The 20,048-nt window shown below is 42.6% G+C and overlaps 1 protein-coding gene across 5 annotated transcripts in view; it reads left to right on the top strand.

Annotated features, from left to right (window-relative positions):
• The window catches only part of LOC100818869 (valine--tRNA ligase, chloroplastic/mitochondrial 2), a 79,040-nt gene that overhangs the window by 48,894 nt on the left and 10,098 nt on the right, over positions 1-20,048 (top strand). For all 5 annotated transcript variants that reach the window (XR_005889419.1, XM_041011386.1, XM_003550050.5 and 2 more), the window contains 2 exons: positions 224-444; positions 1,475-1,564. Coding sequence is in view for 4 of the 5 variants with exons in the window: in XM_041011386.1 (XP_040867320.1) it covers positions 224-444; positions 1,475-1,564 (311 nt within the window). In the remaining variant the exon portion in view is untranslated. The remainder of the gene's footprint in view (positions 1-223; positions 445-1,474; positions 1,565-20,048) is intronic.

Raw genomic sequence — 20,048 nt, 5'->3', positions numbered from 1 at the left:
CCTTATATCTACACTAAGACCTAGCATGACAGTAGAGGTTTTCTTCCATGCTCAATCACAAACAGATCCAATGTGCAGTCTCATCCACTCGTGTACCTCTTTTTCTTTTTGGTATTGTGTTTTAGACAATACCTCACCCTCATTCTTGTGTGCTTTCTGTTGTTTCTGATAAAAATTTTGTAAAACAAAAAAAATAATACAATGTAATTTATGTTGATGGCAGATTTACAACCATTGGCTTTCCAACATTAAGGATTGGTGTATAAGCAGACAACTATGGTGGGGACACAGGATACCTGTATGGTACATTGCTGGAAAAGAGAATGAAGAGGACTATATAGTTGCTAGGAATGCTAAGGAAGCACTTGAGAAAGCTCACAAGAAATATGGGAAGGATGTAGAAATATATCAAGATCCTGATGTTCTGGACACTTGGTTTTCTAGGTAGTTTATTTTAGATATCTCTTTCAATTTGAGATGCATCTACATGACTTTCTTTTTGTACATAGAATGCTGTCATGTTGCTAACTAGTGTTTGTAAATGTATTTAGACATCCATTAAGTAGTATGCCGTAACATATTGGATTTATGCTACTGGACCTGCTGTGTCCTTTCGTACTTTATAGATAGATTGGACAAATTTTTGTTTTTATCTTTCTCTTAATTCTTTTTGCGTATATTTGTGCTTTTTATCCCACCCAATGCATTGAATTGTATGCCATTGCCCAGCTAATGACTGATAATTGGATTCATCTCTTTGAAGCTTTCATCTATCTTTATGTTCTGAATGACAATTTCACCTATACTGTCTCTTTACGTCTTTGTTCTTGATCTCTGTGCTAAGATTATTTCAGTAATGTTTTTAGTGGTGTTTCCAAATATACATGTTGAGGGATTAGGCATCTTTGCTCCTTTAATTTCCTCTTTTATCTTTGTTGTTTTTCATTTTGTTCTTATATCAATGGAGGATTCCTTATTCACCCATCTCTTTGTAAATTTTTGTTTTCATCTTTGTACATTTTTACAAATTCCTCCATATATGTCTATATTATTTTGCCTTTTGGGGTAAAGCTGTGCTAGCATTATGTATCCACATGATCTGTTTAGAAGTTTGAAGTTTGACATTATTTTTGCTCATGAATATCTTGGTGTTCTTTGAGATTTTCATTGTGACAATTGTTGGTGTTCTATGGAAGCATGCTTTGCTTTCCCTTAGGAGTTTCTATTTTCTAAGCCATCATGTTTATGTTAATTGTGTTGCTTGCCATAGCTCAAATCATTTGCTGAAAATATTTTAACTAATTTTTGGGCAAATCTTAAACCTGATGTGGTCATTTTCAGTTCTGAAACCTGCTCTACATGACATGTTAGATTTCTTGTAATTATTTTCCGTCAATCGTATGGACTAACTATAGATTCATATTTTATCAGTGCGTCAATCGTATGGACTAACTATAGATTCATATTTTATCAGTGCGCTGTGGCCTTTTAGTACCCTTGGATGGCCAGATTTATGTGCAGAAGATTTTAAGCGATTCTATCCTACTACAATGCTTGAAACTGGGTATGTGCTTCTGATCCTTCATGACAGTGAAGCTTTTGCGTATTGCTTTTAGCCTGTTGATATTTGAAATAAGATAAACTCTGGTGAAATTAGAAAAGGATAATTGAAAAGAAAGTGAGAGAATTTGTGAGATTTATGAATTCTAATATTATTCCCAACTGTTTTTTATTTTGCTCAGCAAAAGTAGATATATATATATATATATATATATATATATATATATATATATATAAACAAACAAACAAACAACAACAATGCCTTATCCCACTAGGTGGGGTCGGCTACATGGATCAACTTCCGTCATAATGTTCTATCAAGTACCATACTTCTATCCAAATCATTAAGTTCGAGATCCTTTTTGATAACCTCTCTTATAGTCTTTTTGGGTCTTCCTCTGCCTCGAATTGTTTGTCTTCTCTCCATCTGGTCTACTCTCCTCACTACAGAGTCTACCGGTCTTCTCTCTACATGCCCAAACCACCTAAGTCTATTTTCCACCATCTTCTCTACAATAGGCGCTACTCCAACCCTCTCTCTAATAGCTTCGTTTCTAATTTTATCCTGTCGAGTCTTACCACACATCCACCGCAACATCCTCATCTCCGCTACACCTACTTTATTCTCATGTTGGCTCTTGACCGCCCAACATTCTGTTCCGTACAAAATCGCCGGTCTTACCGCAGTCCGATAAAACTTTCCCTTTAGCTTGATCGGTACCTTTGCATCACATAACACCCCCGATGCTTTTCTCCATTTCATCCATCCTGCTTGAATGCGATGATTCACATCCCCTTCAATTTCCCCATCATCCTGTATTACAGACCCAAGATATTTAAACCGTGTGACTTGAGGGATAATATGGTCTCCTATTTTCACCTCTGAGTTAGAAACCCTCCTTCTTTTGTTGAACTTACATTCCATATACTCCGATTTGCTTCTGCTTAGGCGAAAGCCATGTGTTTCTAGAGCTCGTCTCCAAGTTTCCAACCTCTCATTCAACTCCTCCCTCGACTCTCCAAGGAGGACTATGTCATCTGCAAAAAGCATGCATCTCGGCGCTATCTCTTGGATTTGTTCCGTGAGGACATCCATAATTAAGGTAAAAAGGTAGGGGCTAAGGGTTGACCCTTGATTCAAATCAATTGTGATGGGAAAATCGTCTGACTCTCCACCCTGTGTCCTAACACTAGTCGATACCCTATCATACATATCTTGGATAGCTCGAATATATACAACCCTAACCCCTTTCTTCTCTAGAGCTTTCCACAAAATCTCTCTAGGCACTCTATCATACGCTTTCTCCAAGTCAATAAAAATCAAGTGCAAGTCTTGTTGGTCCATGCGATATTGCTCCATCACCCACCGTAATAAATAAATCGCTTCCATGGTCGACCTTCCCGGCATGAAACCAAATTGATTCTCAGTAACTTGAGTCTCCTTTCTTAATCTCTGTTCGATCACTCTTTCCCATAATTTCATGGTATCATGAGCTTGATTCCCCTATAATTTGCACAATTTTGTATATCCCCCTTGTTCTTATAGATTGGCACTAACGTGCTTCTCCTCCATTCCTCCGGCATGCGTTTTGACCTCATAATTTCATTAAAGAGTTTGGTGAGCCACTCAAGACCTCTATCTCCAAGAGTTTTCCACACTTCAATAGGTATGTTGTCTGGCCCCACCGCCTTACCGTTACTCATTCTTTTCAACGCTTCCTTTACTTCCTGTTTCTGAATCCGACGATAGTACTTATAGTTCCGGTCCTCTTCTCTTGTGTCTAGACTGCTAGAGTCATATCCATATCCATCATTAAATAAGTTGTGGAAATACGCCTTCCACCTTTCCTTGATATCTTTTTCATGCACTAAGACTTTGCCTTCTTCATCCTTAACACACTTTACTTGATCCAAATCTCTAGTCTTCCTCTCTCTACCCTTAGCAAGCCTATATATAGATCTTTCTCCGTCCCTGGTGCCTAGAGCTTGGTATAGTCCGTCAAAAGCTTGGGCTCTTACCTCACTCACCGCCTTTTTGGTTTCATTTCTAGCTATCTTATACTTATCCCAAGTTTCAGAATTTTCACACCTAGACCACTCCTTGAAACACTCCTTTTTTACTCTAACTTTGCTCTGAACACTTTCATTCCACCACCACGATTCTTTACCCCTAGGTCCAAAACCTCTAGATTCACCCAACGTCTCTTTAGCCACTTTAATAATCTCTTGAGACATCTTGTTCCACATATCATTTGCACTTCCTTGTGATTGTCCACACCATCCCTCCCATATCTTTTGTTGGAAGATTCCTTGTTTCTCACCCTTCAAGTGCCACCATTTGATCCTTGGTGCTACCATAGGACTTCTTCTCTTTGTCCTATCTCTAATTCTTACATCCATAACCAAAACTCTATGTTGGGTAGTCAAGGTCTCTCCCGGGATAACTTTACAGTTCAAGCAATACTTCCTATCAGACTTCCTGATAAGGAAGAAATCTATCTGAGAACATGTCCCTCCACTTTTGTAAGTGATAAGATGTTCCTCTCTTTTCTTAAACCATGTATTGGCTATAGAAAGATCCAAAGCCTCCGAAAACTCCAAGATGGATTTACCCTCCCATTCATCTCCCCTAGGCCAAAACCCCCATGCACCCCCTCAAAACCTCTAGCCACGCTACCTACATGTCCATTGAGATCCCCTCCTAGGAAAACTTTCTCTCCTTGGGGTATATCTTAAAGTACCCCTTCTAGATCCTCCCAAAATTTTACCTTAAAGTGTTCTGCTAACCCAACCTGAGGTGCGTACCCACTAATAACATTAAAGGTGTCCTGTCCCACTACCAATTTTAAGGCTATGATACGATCTCCTACTCTTCTTACATCCACGACATCCTTCTTCCACTCCTTGTCCACAATAATCCCTACCCCATTTCTTGATCTGATTTTTCCCGTATACCACAGCTTAAATCCCGAGTTGTCTAATTCTTTCGCTTTTTCACCTGTCCACTTAGTTTCTTGTAGGCACATAAAATTGATCTTCCTCCTCACCATAACATCCACTATTTCCATAGATTTTCCAGTAAGTGTGCCTATATTCCATGTACCAAAGCGAATCCTTCTGTCATGAACTAGCTTCTTTACCCACACCCTTTCACGAAAATGTGGGAACCCTTGCTTACTTTTCACTACATCCGGGCGGCGATGCAGCCGCCCTTGCTCTTTTGACACTGTACTCGAGCCATACAGCGCGTTGCTTCCGGGCAACGACCTAGCATTCACATTATTACGTAATTGATCCATGTCGTAGAGATTCGACAAAGTTTTACGTTGGCTGTCGAAAGCCTAACACAACCCTCTCCTTTTATCCGGGCTTGGGACCGGCTAAGAATAACAAAGCTATCCTAGGCAGGATTATATATATATATATATATATATATATCTAAGATGTTACAGAAAGCCAGCATCACCTATCCCCACCTAGTTACAAAAACCAGCCTTTAGATTAGAGGACCATTGGTTAAAATGTAGTACAAAATCCTTCTCCATGGCTTTGATCCAAGTCCAGATTAGGAGTACTGCATCGTCCATCACTTTGCTTCCATTAAAAGTTGCATTTTGGAAGACCACTTGATTTCTATGCTGCCAAATTGTCCATGTTAGAGCAACCCACCAGCATTTCCATCTTTTGGATTTCATTCCATCAGCAAACCCAGTTCCATGCTGCATGAAGTGATCCTTAGGGTTTTGTGGCAATGCTGTCACAAGGTTAAACCATGACAGTGACTCCCACCATAAAGGGAGGATTTTGCTACAATTGAAGGATAAGTGAACAACCTCCTCCTCTTTATTTCTACAGAATGGACACAACATATCATTTACCAATACCTGTCTCCTTCTAAGGTTTGTCTTTGTTGAAAGTCTGTCTCTGATTAGTCTCCATGCAAACACTACTGACTTGGCTGAGATTTTGAGTTTCCATAACTCCACAAACTTAGAATCCTGAATTTCCCCCATTAATTCTCCCCATAACAGGTCATATCTGCTTTTCGTTGAATAGTATCCGCCTGGTTCAGGTTTCTAAATCCAGTTATCTTCCCTTTGAGCTTTTTTCGCTGCCACATTCCCATACCGCCGCCCTTAGTTCTTCCTCAAGGAAACTTCCCACCAACATGTCATTTTGCTGCTGTCCGATACCACTGAATCTGGTGCCATTAAGAACTGGTCTGCACTGCTCAGGTTCACTAAATCTGTCATTGAAGAAGCTGCGGACCTCCTCTTTCACTCTTATGGGATCTTCTACCTATGTGCCATCAATGTGTACCCCTTTGACTGCATTATTTGTGCGTTTAGAGTTCATCAACAGATGGAAATAGCGTGAGTTGCAGTCCCCTTCTTTAATCCATTTTACTCTCACCTTTTGTCTCTTCAAAGACTCATGTGATTGTGCTGCTGACCATAATTCCTCTTGTAGTTTTTTCTGGGTCATCAGTTCATGAGAGGTCAGCTGTCTATTAGTGCTTACATCTTCCAGACTGTTTAGATCTGCCTCTATTCTTTGTACCTTCTTGAGTGTATCTCCATATTGCTCCCTATTCCACACCTTCAGTGCCTCCTTTAGTTTTTTAATTTTTACCTTGAGTGCATAACCCCCCCAGCCCCTTGGTTGTGTGTTTGTCCAACACTCCCTGACTGTCCAGTCAAAAGATTTGTCTTTTGGCCAACAGTTAAACACTCTAAATGGTTTTGGGCCCCAATCAATGTTTTTAGCCCTAAGCAGGATGGGGCAATGGTCTGAAAAATTCCTTTCCAAGATGAATTGGGTGCAGCCTGGCCATTTGTTGATCCATTCATGGGAGACAAAAAATCTGTCTAATTTGCTCGTAGCAGCCCCATTTGGTTTGAACCATGTGAATTTTCTCCCCACACTAAGTATTTCTTCAATCTCTAGGTCAGCTATCCATTCATTGAAATCAATGATATTGTTGGCTTCCATTCCCCTATGAGACACACCCTCTCTTTCAGATTGATGTCTGATGCTGTTAAAATCTCCCAGGAAGCACCACAATCCATCAAGACCATGATGTCTTAGTTGCTTGATTGATTCCCATAATTCCCTCTTATTCAGATTATCACATGGGGAATATATGTTTACTATAGTTGCTTTTTGATTTTCCAGGGTCCAAACTCCTTCCAGTAGGATAAAGCCTTTTCCACTTTTTTTTTTTATCAATAAAGATAATATTATATATATAGAATGAAGTACCAGAGGTACTGATAATACAAAAAGAGACCATACAAATGGTTCCATAGTCAGACATTCATATTCTGAGAGGGAACCAATCTATGGATGCAATTTGCATATGAATTTACATGTATAAAGCTCATAACTATGCATCCCTTGCTGATACATAAAACTTTGTGGAAAATTACTTGACCATTGATTAAAATGCACTGTGAAATCTTTCTCAAAACTCCTAAGCCAAGACCATAGTAGGAATATTGCTTCTTCAAACAGTTTATTAGCATCGAAAGTTGCATTAGAGAACACTATACTGTTTCTAAGCTTCCAAATGGACCATGTTAAGGCTAACCACCAGCATTACCATCTATTAATCCTTACTCCAGTAGCTTGAACACCCAAATGTTGAAGGAAATGTTGCTTTGGGCTTAATGGGAAAGCACCTTTAATGTGCAGCCATGACATAGTTTTCCACCAAATGGGTTGTACTTTATTGCAGTGGAAGAATAAATGGGATGCACCCTCCTCTTGAATTCTGTAGAGAGGACATAGTGTATCCGTGAGCTGTACTTGTCTCCTCCGCAAGTTTTGTCTTGTCAACAGTCTGTCTCTTATTAACCTCCACGCAAACACCGCGATCCTAGCTGGAATCCTTATTCTCCATAATTTCTCAAAACACTCCTCCTGACTGCCAGCTGCTGCTTCTTCTCCTATCATATTGTATGCGTTGCGTGTTGAGTATTGGCCTGCTGGATCTCCAGACCACTCCTAAGCATCTGAACCCTGTTGCTGTATTGTCTTATCTGCAATATATCTAAGAAAATTAACCGCTGAAGTAACTTCATTGTCAAACAATGCCCTTCTCCAAGTAAGATTCCACTCCCACCCTATGTCTTTATGCATTCCCATCGATCTTATGAGTTGATGCTGTTGTAGTGATATTAAATAGAGTCTAGGGTATTTCTCAGCCAAAGATTCCTCCTCCCCGGTCCACTTATCCTCCCAGAATTTGATTTGATCTCCGCTTCCCACCTTCCACTTCAATCCCTTTTGAATAAACTGTCCTTTATGTGAGCTGAAAAGAGCCTTTTGTAAGTCTCTCCACCAAATGGATTTGTGGTCCACCCTATCCACTTCAGCCAAACCTCACCAACCTTTGTATTTTGATTCCAACACCTTAGCCCATAGCTCCCCTTTGTGTTGCATAAGATTCCACTCCCATTTTCCAAGTAATGCCATATTGAAGCTGTTGATGTCCTTTATACCCAAACCTCCCTTCTCTTTTGGCAGACACACTGACTCCCAGCTGACCCATGCGATTTTGTGTTGGTCGGGTCCTTTTTCTCATAGGAATCTACATTGTAATCTCACCAACTTATCCTCCACTGATTTAGGCACCCTGAAAAAATAAAAAAATAAAAAATAGGAATCGAAGTTAGGATTGATTGTAGGAGTGTCACTCTCCCCCCGAAGGATATGTGTCTCTGTTTCCACTTTGCTAACTTTCTCTCGCATTTGTGGATGATAGGATCCTACATGTTACATCTCCTTGGGTTTGCTTCTATGGGTATTCCCAGGTAAGTGAAAGGAAGAACCAGCAAATGACAATTCAAATAGTTGGCTGCCTGCTGCTTCCAAAGATCAGATTCACCAAAAGCTCCAAAAGAACTCTTGGCAAAATTGATTTTAAGGCCTGAGACAAGTTCAAATGACCTTAGAATAGCCTTGATTGTTTTGACATTCTCCATATTCGCCTTCCCAAAGAAGATTGTGTCATCTGCGAACTGTAAAATGCTAATCTCCACTTTATTGGAGCCTACTTGATAGGCCTTGTACATATTTTCATCCTTAGCTTTCCTCATCAAACCATTCAACCCTTCAGCTACCACATTAAACAAGAACAGTGCTAGCGGATCTCCCTGCCTTAATCCCCTTTTGGGAAAAAAACTCCACCGTAGGACTACCATTGACCAAAACAAAAATGGATGCAGATTTTAAGCACCCCCCAATCCATTTGATCCATTTGGAGCTAAAGCCTATTCTTTCCAGCATGTACAACAGAAATTCCTAGGAGACCGAATCATATGCCTTCTCGTAGTCGACTTTGAATATGGGACATGATTTGTTGCTCCTTTTGGCCTCGTCAATCACCTCATTTGCAATGAGGACACTGTGAAGTAAGTGTCTTCCTTCGATAAATGTAGATTGGGTCTCATCGACAATAAAAGCCATCACCTTCTTCATTCTATTGGCCAACACCTTAGCAACAATCTTATACATGCATCCAATTAGGGAGATAGGTCGATAATCATTCAAAAATTGGGGGTCAGCCACCTTAGGTATCAAGGCTATGAAGGATGCGTTACAGCCCCTTGGGAAAACACCATGGACAAAAAATTCATCTAAGAAGCGAAGGATGTCAGGTTTAAGAAGCTGCCAAAATTGCTTGATAAATTTGAAATTCAAACCATCGGGTCCCAGGCTTTTGTCACTCCCACAATCCCATATGGCCTGTTTAACTTCCTCCTCTTGGAAGCAGGCAATCATCCTATCATTCTGGTGCTGACTTATTTTCTGAAAATAGATGTCATCCAATCTAGGTCTGTGGTAATCAGATTTTAGAAATCTTTTGAGAAAAATGCTCTAACTTCCTCCTTTACCTTAGATCATGAACCCAAGTTCCACTAACCATGACACCCTTCAGATAATTATTCCTACGATTTGCATTCATCATCAAGTGAAAATATCGAGAATTGCAATCTCCTTGCTTGATCCATCTAACTCTCGCCTTTTGCCTCAACAATGATTCATGAGCTTGGGCAGTTGTCCACAGAGCTTCCTGCAGTTGTCTCAATTTCAACTCTTCTTGAGTAGATAGCTGTCTTTGGCTTGTATCCTCTTCTAGTTTGTTTAGCTCCTCTTCAATCATCTTGATCCTCTTGAGAGTATCACCAAAATGCTCCCTATTCCACATTTTCAGTCTTCGCTTCAAAGTCTTTATTTTTTCTTTGAGGACATATCCACCCCATCCTGGTTGCTGATTGGAGGTCCAGCAGTTGATAATTGTTTCCTTAAAAGATTTGTCTAACAATCAGCAATCTAGGATCCTAAAAAGTTTAGGACCCCAGTCTACTGATGTAGACCTGAGCAAAATTGGGCAGTGGTCTGAGAAATTCCTAGGTAGAGTGGATTGAATGCTTGCAGGCCATCTCTCTAGCCACTCGGGAGAAAGCAAAAATCTGTCAAGCTTACTCCTGGATGTCCCGTTTGGTCTAAACCAGGTGAATTTTCTCTCCAACCATGGCGGCTCTACCAACTCCGGGTCATCTATCTAATCATTGAACTCCTTGATGTCATTAGTCCCTGAACCCTTTTGGCAGATCGCAAATCTCTCAGCAAGATCCCTGATGCTATTAAAATCACCCAAGATGCACCAAAGGTCCCCTGATAAAGACTGTTTCAGCTGTTTGACCTGGTCCCACAGTATCCTCTTATTTTGTATTTCACAAGGGAAGTAAATTGTAAGTATACTAATTTGTTGAGCTTCCCTCACCCACTCTCCTCTCAAGAAAATAAAGCCACTGCCAACAACTTTCATTTGTAGTTTAAATGTTTGTTCACTCCACAAGCATAAAATACCACCTGCTGTAGTAATAGCGGTCTGCATCTCCCAGTTGACTTCAGCATCTCCCCACAATGACTGCCACATTGTTTTATCAATTGACTCTCTCTTTGTCTCCTGTATACAAATCATATCCACATTCTCCTTCTTGATCAGTCTATGAATAGCTGCCGATTTTACATCCCTCCCTAATTTCCTGACATTCGCAAATCTCTCAGCAAGATCCCTGATGCTATTAAAATCACCCAAGATGCACCAAAGGTCCCCTGATAAAGACTGTTTCAGCTGTTTGACCTGGTCCCACAGTATCCTCTTATTTTGTATTTCACAAGGGAAGTAAATTGTAAGTATACTAATTTGTTGAGCTTCCCTCACCCACTCTCCTCTCAAGAAAATAAAGCCACTGCCAACAACTTTCATTTGTAGTTTAAATGTTTGTTCACTCCACAAGCATAAAATACCACCTGTTGTAGTAATAGCGGTCTGCATCTCCCAGTTGACTTCAGCATCTCCCCACAATGACTGCCACATTGTTTTATCAATTGACTCTCTCTTTGTCTCCTGTATACAAATCATATCCACATTCTCCTTCTTGATCAGTCTACGAATAGCTGCCGATTTTACATCCCTCCCTAATTCCCTGACATTGTAGGATATTATATTCATGGATAACCATTGCTATTTCCCAACCTTTCTGCTTCCTTCTTATCTCTATCCTCCATTTCCTTTAATCTGTCAATAACTGGATGCAGATGATCACCTTCTATAACCCCTAGTTTTTTGGCCTGATTCTAGATGTCGGAAGCCTCTTGAAAGTGCAGTAATTCATCAGTTTCCTGTATGTCTTCGTTGAGAGCTGCTTCCTGTGTTGTGGAATAATTTGCTTCCTGTGTTGTGGAGTAATTATGGCTCATGGCAGCAGTCCCCCCTTGTGCCATTCTTTGGAGATGCTGGGTTTGGGATTTATCGAACCTCATGAGTGTCGCCTTAGTGGATGAAGGCTGACCCACAACAGCTTTCTTTTGGGACCATCTTTTTCTTGCATACACCATGCAGTTGCTTCCATATCCTCCGATATTATTTTGCAATGTTGGGCCCAAAGGGTGTTTGTACTGTGGGGGGTGCAGATACAAAATCCCTTATTATTATTTGGGCCTCCTTCCTGCCCGTTAGTGACCTCCCACTCCACATGCAATGTTTTTTCACACACTTCCACCTGGGCCTCTTTAATTTTGAAATTGCCTGCCCCAGATTCATTAGCTTCTGCCACGTTGCTTGTAGATGCCACGTCACCATCTGCTTTATCAAATACCGTCAATACGTCTGCTTCCCCTCTTGTTTCTCCCTTACCTTTCTTTCCTTTAACGTGAAACATATATCCCCCTCCTGCAGTGTTTATGTCCCCGACACACTTCACCATTCCCTGTGCGGTTCGCATGTTAGCGGGGTATGTAGCCGTTGAGTCTGCCCTGCAATTTCTGGTATGATCTGACGAGTGCTGGTTGTTGAATGTTGGCTAACACCATTTCCCAGTGGGTAACTGCAAACACGGGAACTGCTGGGTAATAGGATTGTTTGATGGACATCGTCGACATCGTCATTCCTCGAGTCAGGCACCGATGTTCCACCCCTATCCTGGTCGTTGGTGCCACCTAACTTCGTCGGAATGGTCCACCTATCATCTCTGTGGTTCCGGGAGTTGCTTGATCTCCGAGTAAGATGCCCGAGAGAGCTATCGTTGGAAACAATCTCTTCCGACGACCCACTCAGGCTACAGCGTCTTCGTCGACAATCGTGGCTGCCTCCTCCACTTTCCTCGACAACAAACACCTTAAAGCTTTCGCCGCTTATGTGAACATCAACTGTGTGGTTGATTATCGGTCTCCATGGTGTCTTTATGAGCACCCTAGCCCTGCCAAGCCTCCGTTTCGCCTCTGTGTCATCATCCACATCCACCATGTCCCCCATTGTTACCAGTATGCGCCTAATGTACTTCAGGTCCCTAGCCTGAAGTGGTATGCCCCAAACTTGGACCCATGTCAACTTGAAACCTGTGCGTAAGGTTGGGCTCCATTTCTCCATTGTATAGAATAGTGATGCCCCTCCATGTTGTCCGCCATTCGTGAGTTGTTTAGCTCCCTGTCAGTAAGTCAAAGTAACAGGATTAGCTCGTCGCCTATATACTTAGGTGATATATCCAATCCAGTTTCCCATAACAGCTTGTCCTCAACTCTATCGAACATGGCAGGATTTGTTAGCCGCCCTATCCACACATCCTTCAGCCAGTTGGTGTCGTTGGGGTCTATGTTTAGGTGAATTGAGGACATGGAACTTTGATGTCCTTGGGAGTGGCTGTTGTAAGGCGTCCGTGGCCCCTTAGGGCCAATATTTATTCTCAGTGCCTCACCATATGATCCCTGGTTTGTGTGATATTATTTATGAATACGGTCAACTACAACTTGGTTACTGTCTTCTCGATCACGTGGCTTGTTTCCTGGATCCCTCTGCCTTGGCCCCTCCCTATTGTACCTAGAGATGTTCACATACATCTTCAACCCCCCAATGATGATACCATCAAGCTGTTTTGCCAGGTGGTGAGTGTCTTTAACCCCTTTGAATCTGACAAATCCATACCGTCTTCCATTATTATTCCTTTTGTTGGGTATAAAGATTTACCGCATGTCGCCCCACTTTCTGAAGTGATGCCAGAGCTCCTTCTCGGTGGTGTCATCGGAAAATCAAGTGAAGTAAAAGGATGATATATCCTTTTTATCCCCTCCAATTTGAAATGTTGGTTTGCCGGTTTCTTCCTCTGTTTCCTGGGTCTTCCCATCGTGAGATCCCCTTAGAACTTACTCTGTTTCTCTCTACTAGTTGGCCTCTAATCCTAACCCTCTCCCACCCAGTATTTCTCTCTCTCTCGCTCGCTCGCTCTCTCTCTCTCTCTTGCTCTCTCTCGCTCTCTCTCTCTCTTCCACTTACCCTACGTTCCACTTGGAAAACTTGTTCATTCCAAATACATAATAGTCCTCCAGTTGTATTTATTGCTGGTTGAAATTCCCATCCGACAACCAAATCTCCCCACAAAGCCTGGCACGTAGACTTATCATTTTGTTCCTTCTTGGTTTCTTAAATTCATAACATGTCTACTTGATGTTTCTTGACCAACCTCCTGGTTGCAGCCCATTTGACCCCTCTCCCAAGCCCTCTAACATTGTAGGATACAATATTCATGATAGGGTGTTTCTGTCTCCCAATTCCTCGGCCTCCTACCTGTCTTTGGCCTTCATAGCTTTAATTTTGTTGATGATTGTGGCCTGGTCTGAATCGCAAGATACCCCCATGATTTTTGCAAGCTCCCATTGGGATGATGCCTCTTTAATCTGGCCTACATTGGATCCCTCAGTTTCTAAAGACAACATTGGATTATTTTGCATGCCTTGTTGTGATGTGCCTCTGTCCATGGATGAGTAGCCCGTAGCTGCTGATGCTGTGACCATGCCCGATATGGGGTCCTAGTGAGGAAGTGGGTTAACAACTCCCAATATGTGGTGCTTCTCACTTTGTTGGGCCTCCTTCTGTTTGCACCCCCTGGTCTTAACATACACTTTCCACTCCCTTCCTTTCTCGGTTGTTTGATGGGATGGGCTGGCATTGGGGTAGTGAGTTGGTGGCTACGGTGTGATTAGTAAGGCCCACCTCAATAGTTGGCCCAGCCTCAGTAACTTGAGTATCATGTGCCACTTTGGAAGACATTAGAGGCACGTTGGGGGTTTCATGGTGTGGTGGGCTGGCATTAAAAGGTTGTGATGTTATGAATGTGGTGTGGTTAGTAAGGCCCACCTCAGTAATTGGCCCAGATTCAAAAACTTTGGTGTTATGTGGCACTGTTGAGGTCATAAGTGACCCGTTGGGAGTTTCGTGATCATCTCCCCTTTGTGCAGCAGCTCTTTCCTTTTCCACGTATCCTGGGCCCCCCTTAGCTGCTGACGACGTGGCTTTGCTCCCTTTTCCTTTCTTCTTTGGTGACTTTCGTGTACTATCTTTCCCGATATGAGCCACTGATTCTACCTCAGAACGCGTCACAGGGTTCTACTTCTTTTCCTTCTCCGTTTCTGACCGCGCACAAATGTCGATATTGGGGAGATGTGCCCAGCTGTCTTGTGCATTACCCACTGGATTCTCCATGACACGAGGACCATCGGGTAAAGGCGAGAGCTGTTGGTTGTCGGCAACAACAATCCAGTCGCCGTTGAGGCTGTTTGGCCGGTGCCGGATATCGGAGATTGTCGCCATCGCTGCGCACAGTATTCCGCTGTTGTTGTCGTCGAAGTCAAGCTCCTCCGATGAGTCCGTCACGCCTCGACGAAGGGGGATGCGCGTTCCGGCGTCGCTCCACCCTTCTTCGACTATATGCACCGTGTGGACCTCCCCGCTGATATGAACTGCAACTGTGTGGTGGAATAGTGGTCTCCATGGAGTTCTGATAAGGATTCTGGCCCTATCTAACCTTCTCAACTCTTCAACATCATTGTCAACCTCGATAAGGTCTCCAACTGCAACCATGATTTTTCGAAAGTTCCTTATGTCCCATACTTCTAGGGGGACTCCCCAGCATTGGACCCATACCAGTCGATGACCCGGCCTCATCGTCGGATTCCACTTTTCTAGCGATTGGAACGGAGATGTGCCGTGTTGGGATTCTTCCAAGATAATCTCCTCTGCTTTGGAGACCGATAGCCCGAGGAGGAGTATCATGTCATCACCGATGTATTTCGGCACGACATATACTCCTAGCTCCCAGGGTATGTCTTCCTCAACTCTTTCGAAAGCCCCTAGATTCTTTAGCCGGCCCACCCATGTGTTTGTGTACCATTTCCTTTCCCCCTCTGCAACTTTGAGGTGAACCGACAAATGGGACTCGACGAATCTGGGGTGTGGAGGTGCCTCCTCTGCCCGACGTCTGTTTTGGTAGTAGACACCACCTTTGCGTAAGACATGAAAAGGGTCCTGTGGCGTATTCCCATGTGTCGCCATCTGCCACTTCATTGCTGTGTCCTTCCGATTGGGTGTTATGTTTGGCGGTATGCTCCACGAACCTCACCTTTCCCCTCCCATACTTTGGGACATTGACATACATCTTGAGTCCCCCTACTATAATATTATCAAGTTGTGTTTCTAATTTGTGTTCATCGGAAACCCCTTTGAACCTTACAAAGCCGTATCTTCTGCCCCCTTTGTTCCTATGGTTGGGGATGAAGATTTCCCTTATGTCCCCCCATTTCTTGAACTGGGCCTAGAGATCCTTTTCTGTTATGTGTTCAGGGAACCTCGTGAAGTAGAACGTTGTGATATCATCTTTCTCCCTCCAATTTTCATGGTGATACCTTTGAGTTTGTCCAAGCCTAGTGTCGATGTAATTCGTTTTGGGGTCCTCTCTCGTTCTCTCCCCCTCTCTCTGTTTGCCTCTCCCTCTGATCACGGTGGTCCACTCACTCTCCCTCTCTCTCTCTCTATCGCTCTCTCATCTTTTTATCCAACTTCTTAGTTTGTGATCATCTTATTCCCAACTGTTTTTAGTTACACTGTAGTTTATATAGAGCTGTGAGACTTGCACAACAAGCTTCTAGAGTTAGGTGCCAGCTGATTCTGAACTGAGTACAATACTCAAATACCACCCCCCTCCCCCCCACACACACACACAAACTTAAGATGGGTGAGCTTGAACACCTTCAGTTTGTCCCTAATGAACTGAAATCTTGTGGATGAGAGGGGCTTTGTGAGAAGATCCACCCACTGATCCTGAGCTGGTATGTGAATTAGAAAGCTTGTTGCTGAGAACCTTTTCTCTGACAAAAAAAGAGATCAATCTCCATATGTTTGGTCCAGGCATGAAGAATAGGATTATGTGCTAGTGCAACAGCACTTTGACTTTTATTGTCACAGAGAATGAGAGGTTTGGAAGAGGGCACGCCAAGTTCTTGAAGTTAGGTTTGAAGCCACAGAATATCAGCCAAAGTCTGAGCTAAACTTCTGTACTCTGCCTCAGTGCTAGAGCGAACTACCACTTGTTGTTTCCATGACTACCAGGAGATCAGATTTGGACCTAAGAAGATGGCTGCACCTGAGGTGGATCTCCGATCATCAGGGTCAACTTCCCAATCAGCATCACAGTAAGCATGCAGACTGAGAGGCTGATGAAGAGAGGCTGGTACAAATCTGAGTCCAAAGTGCGGAATACCTTTTAGATATCTGAGGATTTGCTTTAGCAGTCCAATGGGATTCCAAGGGTTTGGACATGAACTGACAGACTTTGTTTACAGCAAAGCTAATTTCAGGTCTGGTGATAGTGGCATATGGAAGGGCCCCCACCAGTGACCTGTACATAGTGGGATCTGAGAGAAGATCATTACCATTTTTAGAGAGCTTCAAGTTAGTCACCATAGGAGAAGAAATGGATTTTGCCTCAGCCATGTCAGTTTTGTATAGTAGATCACTAATGTATTTGCTTTGAGTGAATAACACAGAACAAGTAGGTGTATGATGAACTTCAATGCCAAGAAAGTAATCTAGTTGACCAAGTTGCTTTAGAGCAAAATTGGAATTCAGGTGACGAACCAGAGACTGGATGAGATAATTGGAGCTGCCAGTGATGATGATATCATCAACATACACCAAAAGATACACCACATTTCTGTCCTTTTTGTAGATAAAGAGAGAGGGGTCTCATTTACTGGTGTGAAAACCATATTGCAGTAAGGTGCTTTGAAGCCTCCCAAACCATTGCCCGGGGGCCTGTTTGAGCCCATAGAGTGCCTTGTCCGGTTTGCAAACAAGAGATTTATCTTGGGAGGAAAAGTCAGGAGGCTGTTGCATGTAGATGGTTTCCTGATGGAGCCCATTGAGGAAGGCATTGTTAACATCCAGCTGATGTAGTTTCCAGTGATGACTAAGTGCCAAGGTGTGAATCATGGTAGAAGGTTTGACCACTGGAGAAAAGGATTCATTGAAGTCATACCCCTATACTTGATGAAAGCCTTTAGCCACCAACCTGCTTTGTACCTGTTAATGGAGCCATCAGGATTCTCCTTGATCCGAAATATCCATTTACAGCCTATGGCTTGGCGGCCAGGAGGAAGAGGAACCAGGGTCCATGTCTTGTTACTAATTAAAGCATCAAACTCAGCTTGCATAGCACTGTACCAGTTTGGATCCTGAAGGGCCTGTTTGACAGACTTGGGCTCAGTGTGTGTGAGAAATAAAGATGGATGTAGACGAATTTGCACAATTCCAGACTTAGCTCTTGTTTGCATGGGGTGAGAATTCTGAGGAATGGGATATTGGGAGGCTGACTCAGGTAGACTCAGAGGAAGTTGGACTAGACACAGTGGAAGTGGAAGAGGGATCAAGAGGAGAAGAGGAAGTGGGAACTGACTGAGTGTCAGAACCAGAGTCAAGAACAGGAGTGTGGGAATTTTGAGGAATAGGAGAAGTGGGAACTGACTGAATGTCAGAACCAGAATCAAGGACATGAGTTTAGGAAGTTTGAGGAGAAGGGGAAGGGGAGTTAGGTACAGTGTTTGGTAAGGGAGTGACAAGTGGAGGACCAACAAGGGGAATGTTTGCTAAAAAGGAGGACATGTATCTAGAAAACAGATTGGTATAAGGAAACCTGGTTTCATTGAACACCACATCCTTGGAAATGAATATTTTCCAGTAGGAGACATGCACTTATAGCCTTTATGGTTTGTAGAGTATCCTAGAAAAAGACACCCATGAGACCTACAATCCAGTTTGTGAGATAGGGCCTGAGAAAAGGAAAACAGGAACACCCAAAAGCTTTAAGATGCTGATATGTGGGAATTTGACCAGTTAAGACTGTAAGGAACAGAAAACTGCAAAGAGGCAGTGGGTAGTCTATTTATAAAGATGAACAGCTGTGATAAAGGCATGATCCCAAAACTTTAGAGGCATAGACGCATGACTAAGAAGCGTAAGACCTAACTCCGCAATGTGGCGATGCTTCCTCTCCACTACACCATTTTGGTGATGAGTGTGAGGACAAGAAAGTCTGTGAATAACCCCTAAATCTGTGAGAAATTTGTTGATAGGTCTGAACTCTCCCCTCCAATTAGTTTGCAAGGCTTTAAGAGGGTGATTATATTGCTGCTCAACCATGGTTTTAAACTGTTTAAAGACAGTGAAAGTGTCAGCTTTAGATTTTAAGGGATATATCCATGTAAACCTTGAGTTGGCATCAACAAAGGACAAGTAATAGCGAAAACCACCAAAGGAAATGATAGGAGAAGGTCCCGACAAATTTCTGTAAACAAGTTCCAAAGGCTTATGATAAGTGGTGTTAGACAAGGGAGCATGCAATATGTGAGATTTGCCAATAGCACAAGCAGAGCAAAAGAAAGTAGTCTCTTTATTTGATGTGGGTATATTACAATTGTTCAATACAATTTTGAGAGTATGATCATTTGGATGTCCTAAGCGGACAAGCCGCAGAAATTTAGAGCTAGGAGAAACAGCAGCGGTTACACATGAAGTTTGTAAACTAGAATTGGTTGCAACAGGTGTTTGTAATCTAGAATTAGAGACTAAACAATGTGCTGGATAAGACAGCTTGGACTGAGGCTGCTAGTGTAGGCTTGGAAACTGGTATAAACCATCAGGACCCACTGTGCCTTGAAGAAGAACCTCTTTAGTTGCCTGAGATTTCACAAGACAAAAGTCACAATGAAACTCAAAGAAAACTGAATTATCCTTGGCAAAACGACTGACACTGATTAGATTTTTGGTGATACAAGGAACATGAAGTAAATTGTGTAGAGACAAAGAGACATTGGACTTAATAGGTGATTGAAAGTAAGATGAACTGGAGGAAGAAATGTGCAAACCGTGGCCATTACCCCTGTAAATTTGGTCTGGACCTTCAAAAGAGCCAAGTTGGCGAATATTGTTCTGATCAGCTGTTACATGATACAAGGCTCCTAAATCTGGGAACCAAGTACTGTTATAGTTGTAGGACATGGACCTAGTATTCCAGAGTTGGTAATCATAGCACCAACATTATGGTGGAAGTTGATCCATGTAGCCGACCCCACCTAGTGGGATAAGGCGTTGTTGTTGTTGTTGTTGGTAATCATAGCACCGGGCAGATTTTGTGCTTGTTGTTGAGGCTTTGAAACTGCTGAGGAAATTTCCCTTACTTTGGCACCATTCTCCATGAGTTGACAGAGGAGAAATTGTTAGGCTGATAAGCTCCATAATTTTGTGGTATAGAATTCCAATTGCTAGGGTTCGAAGAAGGCTGAAACCCTTGAAAGTTGCGAGGCATTTGAGGTTGATAGTTCTGATCGTATCGATAGCAGTTGGAGGCAGGATGTCCAAGTTTGTAACAAACTTGACATTGCACATTGGGATAACGACCACCACGACCTCAGCCACAACCATTCCGACCATCGCGACCACGTCTGGAGCTGCAATACCCAGAATATGAGTTGTAGTTCGAATTAGCATTTTCAGATGCAACATTCGCTTGAGCAGAAGATGACTGTTGCTGTTGCGACTTCGAGGAGGGAATTTCCATGAGATTGAGTGAAGCGGTTTCAGAGGCGAGCTT

The sequence above is a fragment of the Glycine max genome, chromosome 17 (assembly GCF_000004515.6).
Source record: "Glycine max cultivar Williams 82 chromosome 17, Glycine_max_v4.0, whole genome shotgun sequence".
Taxonomy (NCBI): Eukaryota; Viridiplantae; Streptophyta; class Magnoliopsida; order Fabales; family Fabaceae; genus Glycine; species Glycine max.
This window is presented reverse-complemented; position numbering and strand designations above follow the sequence as displayed.